This window comes from Dendronephthya gigantea, unplaced genomic scaffold, assembly GCF_004324835.1.
Source record: "Dendronephthya gigantea isolate DGI-Jeju-01 unplaced genomic scaffold, DenGig_1.0 000152F, whole genome shotgun sequence".
In the NCBI taxonomy this organism is placed as follows: domain Eukaryota; kingdom Metazoa; phylum Cnidaria; class Anthozoa; order Malacalcyonacea; family Nephtheidae; genus Dendronephthya; species Dendronephthya gigantea.
Genome location: NW_021163162.1, coordinates 131,679 through 143,850, shown reverse-complemented (window position 1 = coordinate 143,850; position 12,172 = coordinate 131,679). Strand labels below are relative to the sequence as shown.

At 34.7% G+C, this 12,172-nt stretch overlaps 2 protein-coding genes and 1 long non-coding RNA gene across 4 annotated transcripts; all 3 read right to left on the bottom strand.

The window, feature by feature from the left end:
- Window positions 1–1,123: 1,123 nt before the first annotated feature.
- Window positions 1,124–8,388, bottom strand: LOC114537161. 2 transcript variants are annotated; one of them, XM_028558282.1, is made up of 7 exons: window positions 8,269–8,388; window positions 7,992–8,109; window positions 7,816–7,907; window positions 7,565–7,691; window positions 7,382–7,476; window positions 7,111–7,314; window positions 6,938–6,981 (listed from the first exon to the last, which is right to left on the bottom strand). In XM_028558282.1, the coding sequence occupies exons 1-6, from the start codon at window positions 8,335–8,337 to the stop codon at window positions 7,297–7,299; spliced, it is 519 nt and encodes a 172-aa protein (XP_028414083.1). In that variant the 5' UTR covers window positions 8,338–8,388; the 3' UTR covers window positions 6,938–6,981; window positions 7,111–7,296. The 2 variants fall into 2 exon arrangements, with proteins under 2 accessions (XP_028414084.1, XP_028414083.1); XM_028558283.1 differs by lacking the exons at window positions 6,938–6,981; window positions 7,111–7,314; window positions 7,382–7,476 and adding an exon at window positions 1,124–1,158 and having other exon boundaries at window positions 7,540–7,691.
- Window positions 8,388–9,264, bottom strand: LOC114537169. The gene is made up of 4 exons (XM_028558289.1): window positions 9,250–9,264; window positions 8,932–9,110; window positions 8,707–8,809; window positions 8,388–8,609 (listed from the first exon to the last, which is right to left on the bottom strand). The coding sequence occupies exons 1-4, from the start codon at window positions 9,262–9,264 to the stop codon at window positions 8,388–8,390; spliced, it is 519 nt and encodes a 172-aa protein (XP_028414090.1).
- A 21-nt stretch (window positions 9,265–9,285) lies between these two features.
- On the bottom strand, window positions 9,286–10,413 carry LOC114537160. Its single transcript, XR_003688559.1, has 3 exons — window positions 10,099–10,413; window positions 9,771–9,872; window positions 9,286–9,519 (listed from the first exon to the last, which is right to left on the bottom strand). It is a non-coding gene; the product is annotated as an uncharacterized LOC114537160 (long non-coding RNA).
- Between the last annotated feature and the right edge of the window lie 1,759 nt (window positions 10,414–12,172).

The window sequence follows — 12,172 nt, the reverse complement described above, 5'->3', positions numbered from 1 at the left end:
AGGCTGGCTTGCATTATCACAGTTTCTGCAGGTAAGCACAGTTTCTGTGATCAAAGTACACTTTGATCCATGTATTTGACAATGTGAACACCTTCAAAGAGGGCAGTTGCTTTGAAGCTCTGTGATTCTGTGAACACAGACTTCTCACAGAGGCTAATTGGTCACAGAAACATTGACAGTGCAAATCGGCCTTTACTTCGTGTTACATTGCAATCATATCTTCCACCCATTCATTTTATTCATTCCTGATTCTAGTCAGCGCTTTTCTCCCGAACTTAGGTAATTTCTATTTATGCTCACATTAAAATTGTCATTTTAAGCATCATTGATCGTATGTGTTTTTTAGACTACATCTCGCAAGAAAGTGTGCCAGAGTTGTTCAGCTGAGGTGGGCAATGCTTGTAAGCGTTGTTCAAACTGTGGTGAAGTTTTCCCGAAGCGCCTCTGTAACATTTCACTGCCTAAACATACAAGCACCACCAGTCAAAAAGAGCTTCTTATGAGGAGGGTTTGTATACAATACATATCAATACATATCGAAAAAAGCCTATAATCAGGGATGCCGTAAAATGACGTAAATTGATGCCGCGACGATGCGGATCTGGTATGGCGAAAACAGGGCCGTAAGGTAACAATTGAACAACTAGCACCAGTTGTTGATGCTGATGCTGTTGTGCAATGTCGGCCAATTTAAGCGTGAGTAAAGACCCACACACACTGGACGCGATTCGCCAACGCGACGCGAGTTTTCTACTCAGTGTTAAAAACTGAGAAATTCCTACAGATCGCGTCGCGTTGGCGGATCGCGTTCGGCGTGTGTCGGCCTTAAGGCTTTGTGGCTCCAATGTAAACAGCAACGCAAATTTTATTGTACAGGCGTTGACACTTCACCAGAACCACGGATACCACGTAGTTGTCATGTATTGCCATCCATCTTCAACTGGTGGAAAGACTATGTGGGATTTTGCATCTACTCCTGGTTTGGGAGCAGACTTTATATCAGAGAAAAGTAAAACTGGAAAAGCAGCCCGGGAGTTGTTCAAACACCGTATGAAATCACTGTTTTCTAGACAGCGTGTCGAAGGCTCGTCGTCTGACCGTGAAATGCCTCAAACAAGTCGAAGCACGTCATCCACTGGCAAAAGCCCACCAATGCCTACGTCGTCTCCACCTACAACTCCCACCGAATCAATGTCAATTGCATCGTCTTCCGAAACATCATCCACAACCTGCATCTCAAAGGCTGGCGAAACCTCATCAAGCTCTCGTACAATTGTAACTCCTTCCTCGCCGTTGTCTTCAAAGTCTCTCACAAAATCCACCAGACCACCAAATGAGGCAACCAGACAACCAAATCAATCAACCAGACCACCCAACCAAACATCAAAACCATTAGATGAAATATCTGACTTACCAAATCAATCAACCCGGCCAATAACTCATACAACCAGACCGCCAAATCTAGTAGCGAAACCGTCTTCAACAACATTGAAAAGTTTATTTTCTGCAGGTAATATAAATCTTTGTTTTGCAACCTTGCTTATATAATTTATTACCTAGCTTGTTATATAATCTCAAAAGAGTTCACGATATTACCTATATATATATATATATTATATATATATATATATATTATATATATATATATATACACCCGTTTGCAAAAACGTTGGCTGCAGATAGATATATAGATAGATACTCGAAATCTACTTAGAATTGCGTATGTTGTGTAATATGATTGAAATCCCATGCAAATGTAATCATATGCAATTCTAATTAGACTTCGAGTATCTATATCTATCTATCTGCGGCCAACGTTTTTGCAAACGGGTGTATTTATATACATTTGTTTCTTTTCAGGTACGGTTGTGTCCTTGACTGACAATAAAGGCACATTTTGCGGTGAGGCATGTGTAACAGGTTTTAAGAGGGTGCACAATGTTGCAGTCCCACCAGGCCATTTGTCAGTTGTAATAACATCTTTGGTGGAAGGGATGGTTATCCCCCCCGTGTCCTAGTTCTTTTGATACCAGCAAGGTTGAAGTTGGCGAATTTCATGCTTGGCCACTATTGAGAATGCATTCCAAGCCTTAACCTTTATATTATTTGATTTTGTATTCCAAATTTAATAAACTTAGCTATTATATATCTCAAACAACTGTGAAAAAAAACTATTTCGGGGTGGCCCACAAGCAAAACGTTATAAAATGTGTAATTTCTTAACTTATATACAATTGGGGAATGTTGTGACAATATATATGAGATGCGAAAAGTACTTACGTACGCCTTCATCTATGCACGCTTATAACACTAGCTATAACCACGTGGAAGTTGAATTGGAAGTATATATATAGACGTTCCAAGGATGCAACGTGATAATGGTTTTAAAATGCATATAAAGTATAAAATAACCGACTCATACATTGTGTTTTTTCCTTCTATATATTATAGAACAATGCTACTCCTGTTTTAAATTATTACATAAACCATATGACATGGTTTTTATTTATATAGTTTATGTTTAATGTATAAGTTCCTGAATAAGCGATGTTGAAATTCCTGTTCAACTTTGTTTCGGCAGATAATTTGCGAAAACTCCATAAAAACATAATTTTTAAAAGCTATGAAACAACAATTTCAATATAACAATTTTTTTTATATTTCAAAACAACAATTTTTTATATTTATCGTCTATGCTACTGCTTCTATACATAATCTTAACTTTTTATATCGATAAACAAAATGAAAATAAAACTAAAATAAACTGTGCATGGTTGAAGGAAATGTCAGCTATCTGCATGAGTGACTTTCCAGTTGGTTCAATTCCAACTCACAGTTCTATAATTGAATTCTATTATTGTTGTTATTATAATAATTATTATTATTAAAAATATTTACCAAAATAACGTTTTAGGTTAAAAAGAATGAGGAAAAAGGATATTTTTGATTATTTTTCGTTACTTTAGCAAAAGGAAGAATTTGGTTACTTTGGTATTACAACCATGCATATAGACATAGGAGTTTAATGAAGACTGTTTTACAAGAATATGCCAGCAATTTCTCGTGAATATCTAAAATTTTCTTACATAATACCATGATTACCTCGTTTTTACTTTTGTTCGCTGAAGACAATTTAGTCCCTATATCCCGCAAACATATGAAATTAATGTAATTTTCCCGAAGTTTCCCGAAATTTGACATTGTTTCGAAAAAACAATTTGTAACAAGAAATTTTTTATTTGAACTTTGACTAATCTTAATTTGACTATGTGTACGGACTGATTTAAAATTTTATTATTAATTTCTTAACTTTTAAGGACAATACCCTAACAACAATAGACGAAATCTGTGAGATCTCAGACTGTCTTGATTTTCCGGCATGAGATCGTTTTTTACGCAAATATACGTGAGTCTCACGCCTAATCCGTGAGACTTGGCAACTATGTTAACTTGCCAATATTGGTATTACAAACTATATAGGTAATACCATAGTGAGTGCATAATTAGTGTTAAAGTTTCGATACCTTTTAACGAAAAAAAAAGGTGATTCGGGTGTTCAACAAAAACGTGCGGTATCAAGCTATATTATGGATTGCAATGATTAATTTGAAATTTTCGTGTTACTTTTATCATATAGAAAGATCATTATTTCACATCGCCAAAATTAAAAACAAATGGGACATACATATATAAGGATCCTCACGTCCATAGCCAATCCAAAAGGATCAAAAGAAATAAAAATTTGAAAAAGTCGAGGTGATTCGGGTGTTAAAAACATGCCGCTTCAAAATGCTATATGTTCCTTCCCATAAAAAATATCATGTGTTGCTTTCGTAATTGAGTTTTTAGTACTTTCTTTATATATCGCAAAGTGAACATTAAAGCGAAATTTTATAGTTAGTATCCAAAACCGTTAAATAAAACATATATACTCAGTCAATACAAAATCACTTACACTACACCTGAACATTACATCGGTATTTAGAAAGGAGAAATTTAAGAATAACCCTTCAATTTTAAACAAGTTTACGTTTTGTGGTTCTCGTGATCCAATAAAAAGGTTAACAATACTGAAACATAGATAATGGAATAAATGTAAATAATAGTAAACATCAAAATTACAACAACTAACCTACCAAATATAGTTAGTGTCACCATAATCCTAATACCCTAACCCTAACCCTAGAGCCTTGACCAGTATGAAAGACGAACAACGTGCTCACTAGTTGAAGTTACGTAGAAGTTCAACGAAGAATCTTTAATACACGTAGGCGTAATGTTACTGTAGGATCGATTTTGTTCTGTGCAATTAGCCTAGCTTTCTCACGATGACGAATATGCCGCTATTTTTGGGGTTCTTTTTAGCAACCGTGAGTGTATGACTTCGTAACGACGACTGTCTTTAATTTTAGGCTGGAGTTATTCTTCAAATGGTCTGTTGATTTTAAAAAAAATGCTTTTCATGTTGGTATTATTTTTTAAACACATTTGAGAAAATTGAAAGTACCCAAAAACGTCATTCGTGAAGGCTAATAATCAACTAGAAAAAGTTTCCTAAGGAATACTTGACAAGAAAATTTTGTTGAGAAACGTTTTCTCGAAAACTTTTTATTATTTTGAGAAAATTTCTCTAGAGACTCTGATTCTTATTTCATGCAAAACATGTTCTATTTCCTTAGGCCATAAGAATGATTAATGAAGAATGAAATATTTTTAAAATCTCTGCATTTGAAGTCTAGCCTAATTTCTATTGCGGAATTTCTTCAAATTTCTAATTTCTAAATTTTAGTAAAATTTTAATGAAACGATTTTGCTGCTTCCTTTTTCAGAATCTGAATTTATTATGTAGGTAAACTCGTTTGAAGGTCATGGCAACTTTCAAAATATACGGTATACGAAAATTATACTACAAACAAATGTGCTTGTTTATCCGATATTTCTCAGCGAACCTTTCAGAAGTACACTACAGCTCATTAACTATATACTTTTGCCAGGTTTATGCAAGAATGTGTTCCTTTCGCTCGTCACGAGGAAGGACGAAATGCAATACATATAACAGATATATACAAAAACAATTGTTATATAGGTGCTGTATATTTTAAATGTGATTGGTTCATTCGTAGTCACATGACTTTAAATAAATGTAATGTTTCCCAAACAAGTGAAAAATTGGTGCCCGCATATTGTCATAACATTTTGAAATGAAATTGTCGTGTAAGATGTATGTTTTTGTTCCTATATAACAAAACACTTAATGTTCGCTACACCTCGGGAAATAGTGAGTTTTGTTTTCCCTCGAGTCTAAATGTTTCCCTCGACATTCAGACTCTTGGGAAAACAAAACTCGTTATTTCCCTCCGGAGCATACATTAAGTGTATATTGTATTAGGTTTATGAAGGAGTATATTGCGAGACTATCGATTGATGGACGCCTAAAAAATCTTTCCTACAAGTGACTGCACTGCACGTAAAGTCTGTAATTTTTTTAAAAAAATGTTCTACTGATTTAAGTCATCATCACAAAACAACGATACTGCATTCCTAATATTAAATTACGCTTAATTACAGAACTGCGAGTTGGAATTGAACCAACTGGAAAGTCAAACAGACAGCTTGACATTTCGTTCTACCAGACACAGTTTGGCATTTATTGGTTGGAGTCTATATAGAAACTTTTTCTTGTCGGTCTGTTAAGATCTGGGATCATGATCCTGATCTGAACACCCCCAAGTTCTTTTATACATCGCTTTGGTTCATAACTGCAAGAGCTTTGGCAACTAAGAAAATAGCAAAAATGAAATGCTTTTAATTCTTCTAAGAGAAAAAGGAATTGTCATATATAGATGTTGTATTTAGAGTTTTATTACTATTTATTTTTCGTATAATATATGATATTATGAATAAGGTATCTGAACTTCAATTTCAAAAACTCTTTAAAACTAAAATTATTCTAATTCATTATTGTCGTCACTTGACCAATCTTCTTCACTTTCATTGTAATATTCATCATCATCATCGCATTTATCATCAATTTCTTCCAGGCATGCCAGAGAAGTATCTAGATGTCGAAAATATTTCAAACCAACTGCAATCTGGCTTTTGGCAAAAGCTATTCCTTTGTTAGTAATAGCAAGTTGACCCTGCAATGTCTCGATTCTTTCGCAACGCAAGGAATAACACTTCCTATCACCCAATAAGTTCTACAACAACAGAAAATGTAAAATACGAAAAAAATTGGAGACTAACACTAAACCTCAGAAGACTACATGCCATTATGGTGCACACATATTAATACATTGTTATACCTCATTTTCATTTTGATATTTGTCATCAGGTTCATTGACGTCGTGAATAAAAGCTAAAAATACAAATTCAGGTGAAAACAGTGCTTTGCAAAGACCATTGGAAAAAAAATCAATGAAGGAATCAAAAATAGATTTCTAGCAATTTCTAGCAAGTTTATTGTCAAGACTTTATACAATAACAGCTATTGCAAAAGTTCGGAAAATATCTGATAATTATACCTATCCGCTCATTAATGACAGCTTTTCTTTGATGAAGGTTGTCCAAAATATTCTTTAAATAGAACACGAGGAAGTTCTTCATTTCTTTTCTTATTTGATCCTCTTCTTCTTTTAGCCTTTGAACCAGCGTGAACTTTTCTACTACTTGTGCTTTGTAGCGTACAGGAAGACCTATAGTATAGCAAAAAGTCTAAATCAATTTATATAGAGATTAAGAAAAAATTCTATTCTTTCGATAAAAATGTAGCCATGAACACTAGTAAATTCGCTATACTTTTCGTAGTTGCTGGTTCCTCACTAAACGACCAAAGAAAATCTCCCGCAAGAATAACCTCAGCACTTGTTGCAGGCAGTTTCAGAAGGCTGTTAACTGAGTTTAACTCTTCTACTGTGGATGCTATTTCTGTTTTTTCCCTTGAGCATTTTGCTCGCATAGATGATCTCCTTTTACTAGAATCTAAAAGAAAGCCTTTATTTAACCAAATAAAATAAAGTACGCGGACCTAGTTATTAACTCCTAACGATGTGAGTGACCGAGATAAACATATTATATTAAAGTAACAATAAAATTGTTATATACACCAACCAGCAAGCGCCGAAATCTCCTTCATCCGCCTCGTAATGGAAAAGTACAGCATCTCCAATTTTCTCTGCAACCTGGACAATGTTACTTTCGCAAGTTCAACCTTCCCCCGAGCTAGAAGCTCCTCCTCTGTTACAGTGGAATTCAAAAGCTCGGACGACAAAACACGCAATCTTTCCATGTTCTTATTCAACTGCTTTGTTTTATCTGCAGCAAGTTGGTGAAATTCTTTATCCCCGATTAAAATCCGCGTCTGGTCATCGTTCCTACTTACAAACGTATTTAGTTGTTGAGCATTTTGTACCACATGATGTAAAAGGTAGAATTCTCCTAAATCCCCAACGTCAACATTTTTTCCTGCTTTTTGTTCTAAAGACGTGAAATCCATAAAGTATATACATTTTATCAATTCGTACGGTACAGTATATAATTTAACACGATCAATCATTAGTCGTACCAGTAGCAAACTGCTGAACATCTCTTTTCCATGACACAACTGAGGCATCCAAATCAGCGTCTGATAAATTAATCTCACGTGCATACGTAGCAAGTTCCGTTTTCGCATCGGCGAGTTTCTTTTCCGTCTACAGAAAGGCATTGAAAGAAAGACTAAACGAATGCTGAAAAGAAAACGCATAAGCTCAAGTATGCAACGAGCACGTTTTACACCACCTCGCATTTAAAGCGAAAATATATACTGTAATTAACCTTTTTCAGGCGAAGAACCAACAGCTTAGGTAGATTACAAATTTTTCGCTTATTCCAACTCAATAGATGCTCAGTGATGCAATCCTCGCGACCTGTAAAAGGAATGTATGGAATGTCAATGTATACCGTTCATCTCCATTAAGATGCAGTGATGCACAATTATATACTATATTAACCTGATGCTATCATATTCTTGGTGGTGGATCCAAGTCTGGAGAGATAGCTGTTGATTTGTTCAACTTCCTCCCCAGGAGTTGCAGCAGCACCTTCTTGCCATCTTCCACTCCAAATAACCTATGTTAAATGCAATGAAAATTTGCTACACATTATGTCATGCCCCAAAATTTATATTGACGTTCTGTCCAAAAAAACTCTTGCCAAATTGAAAGAGAAATTTTAAACGTTTCAAACCAATAAAGACCAGAACGAATAATTTAGACCTAGTAAAAATACCTGACAGTTCCAACTGTGCGATTTTCCATGCATGAGTGACAAGGCTGGTTTTGTATCAGTTAATGCCATCTTGTTTTGCTCTGAAGTGACTCGCTTAGCCCATGGCCAGTACTTACATATCACATCTCCCACAAGAACCTAACATTGTTTGGATGAACAAAGTTTAAATGTAGATAGTGAGCATAACCATAAACTTCTCCTCTAAACATATTCAAGGCGGCTTGACAAACAGAATGTCTGCAGCCAGCCACTACCAATCCAGTTTCATCTTGGTTCTTCTTCGCTTTCGACACAGCTTTTGCAGCTTTCCAATGCGTATCACCACAAGAACTATCTTCTTTCTAAACAAAAAAAGATTCCACCTAAATTTACCTATGTGAAGAACGAAAAAGAACAAAAATATCGGCCAACGACCAGTATTTTATACTGTAACCTTACCATATCTTTCTTCGTGATTTTGGAATTCAAGCTTCTTATGTGAGAATCTACTTTCGCATTTTCGACAATCAGATGGTCATTGTAATAAGAAGGACTTGTACCCCTAAATATTCAAATTTCCTGGGTGACATATAGCCAGTTAGTTTTATAATGTATGTAGTCTTACAAATGTCATGTTAGGAAAATATAAATCACACAAGTACATGAACTATTAGGGTGTGGTACCTTGATACTTTATCATATCTATAAACCTTGTGGTTGCCATCAATATGACAAGAGTGTTGGTCAACACTGCATGGTGGGCATTTTCTCCAATCCTGAAGTTGTAGCGAAGCCAGTTCAAATTGACAATAGCACCACTCTGCAAAGGCCTTCCTAAATGTTGCTGCAGTTATTACATCTGCCTTTAATACAAAGAAAAAAGACATTTGTATGCTCTGACCCTACTGAGTGCTAATTAAATACCATCCAACATATTTTATATGTACCCCATTGAATTTGTATGATTATCATCTTTTAGTGTGCTCAGGCTATTTCTAATACATTCATAACTGCCATTATATACAGCACTCACCCTTTTTTTGGAACGAGACATGTCTTCCAAGCTTCTTATAAAAGCAGTTTGTGAGGAGCCTGGCATTTGCTTCCGGAAGGCATCCCAAAGAAGGAACAGCTCTTGATGAAACAAGTAGTTTACATTGGCAGGACTTCCTGGCCAAAAACCACTTTGAACTATACAGTCAAACGAAATTGGTGACCATTGCCAAGGACATGATTAACAGTGTATGTTAAACCAATTGAGGTCAAAACGACCTTAAATATGAAAAAAATCCATTAACTTTAACCGTTTACTTATACTCAATCTTAGCATATACTGTTAATGATTGACTGTGAATGTATAATTACATTATATTAATTATCTTAATATACACTCTACTGTATACTATAAACATCAGCACAGAAATAAAAAAAATAACAAAAAGAATTGGCACTAACATGTACGGCATTATTTTGTAATAAACTTATGACTAGGTTCAATTTTTGATAGCGTTAAAATACAATACCTTCAGATGTGATGAGTATAACTTTTGAGCTGTTCAATGTTTTCAAAGTAGATTCCCCGCACACCAAGCAAGATGTTGGGTAAAGAAGAGGACATGCACGACCTTAAATATAGTAAGAAAATTACAGCTTATCCCTTAGGTCCTTCCATTATAAATAAAAGCCTCTGAATTCCAAACTTCTCATTCAAATTTGGAAGTGCAGATTCCTGTATACCTCATATCCTTTTAAGTTATTTTATAGACAGTTGCTTGTAAACAGTTTGCAACCATATTGCACGGTACATTGCCTTTAAAAAATTATTAATTGAAAATAATTATTGACACATACCAACAGGAACAAGCTTTCCATCATCAGTTATTGACTCAGTTGGAAGAATGTATTGAAAATACCCATTAATCCAAACTTCACGATCATGAAGAGGCTGACACTGATGTACTTCTTCATCACAGTTGACACATAAATATTGAAAAACACCACACTGCTTACACCTCAATTGTGCATCATTGGGGCAATCAATTTTAGAGCAATGTAATGAGGAAGTGGGAGGGGCAAATGAACACAAAACACTGTGAAATATGGCTCCTCTAGCATTCTCCCAGTTTTCCTCAAGATTGTTTATTCGTTTTTGCCACACAGTGGTATTATCATTCATTTCCCAACAGCTTCCTCACACTGTTCAATGATTGCATCAAGGTCTATAAAATAATACATATACCATTTACAATTAATTCCAGTTGAAATGTTTTTGTAGGTCACATACTGTTACTGTACAGTACCTTCAAACATGGAACACTCTAGGTTATTTAACATGGTAGATCCAAAATTAATTTTACCTGTACCTTGCTCAAAAGTTTCAGAATGTTCATCTGCTTTGTCAGTTAAGAGATCAACAGGTTCGTTCAATCTTGCGTATTCCACTATTTAGTTATAAAAGCTATACATTAAAGTGATTTAAAACTTGCATGCTTGTCTATTTAAATAAAATCGCAACTATATTACCTAGGAAAATTAATATCTTAAGGTAGACCACAAAAACCCATTAAACCACATCCTACAATCGCATACCCACATTATGTTTATACATAGGCTAATTTGTAATGATATTTCTAACCTCACTCTCTAGTTCCAATATGCTTTAATAACTTAAGGTAATAATGAGATTAGCCATATATATGTTTGTTTATTATTTATTTAAGGCAATACCACCCTAACCCACTGTAATTTTATAACTGATTTGAGGCTGATTTTAGTATAATGATTTGACTGTAGTGCAAGACTAATTATGGTAGTTGTAGTCCAAAACTAAACAGTAAAACCATTATACTTGTAAAATAAAATTCATACATCATTTTATTGGGCGAATATTTGGACGTATTTACAGCCTGGATTCCAGCAAAGCAGATGGAACATGCAGGCTTGGAAAAGGTTATCAAAAATTTGTATGGTTCGATCTACCTTCTAATATGAGAATATACAGTTAGAATATATAACTGCATAACACATGAACTGTGATTGAAGTGTTTACCTGACTCTGGATTGCTTTCGTTCACAAAGTCTGTCTCGACAAATCCTTCCTTGTTTGCAGTGATATTGCTGCCTATTAATAAGTGGTGTAAAACAGTAAAAGTCAAAGCTTAAATAACCTACAAAACTCCACAACACAAAAACTTTATTGACATTTCCACGTTTACCTCGTCTTGCCCAACTAGATTAGCCTTTCTCACGATGACATTTTGGGGTACTTTCAATTTTCTGAAATGGGTTTAAAAATTATGTTTAAACATCAAAAGCAACTTTTTTAGAATAAACAGACCATTAGAAGAATAAATTCAGCCTTAAATTAAAGACAGTCGCCTTTACCAAGTCTTACGCTCACGGTTTTTGAAAAAAGTACCCCAAAAATGGCGGCATATTCGTCATCGTGAGAAAGGCTAATTGCGACAATCGTCTTGGGTTGTGATATATTCGCTGGCCAGATTCGTCTCTTCTCAGCACGATGTCAATATCTTTATTTTTACTTGAGTGGTCAGGTCGAGTCTTTCTACTTTTAGAAGACTCTGCACCTGTAATAGTGAAAACAAAATGCATGTGGTAAATTATGGAAAGTTGTATAATATATATTTCTACACAACCACAAGCATCAAGAAATTCTAGATTGTCTTGTAGTTCAATTTACATGTAAAAAATGATAAGTTAAGTCAGCCTATAGTTTGGAAAGAGTATCCAAAACTATGTAGACAAAACATTTTAGGTTTGTAGCTTGCAAATTTAAAAGTATCAATGAAACTGAGGAACATTACTGTATTAATAATAAGTGCCTGCTCATCTCATTATTTTCCCATACAATTTAATATAACAATTTTAGATTGCTGAATTTCAAAATACAGCCAAATTTTATCTT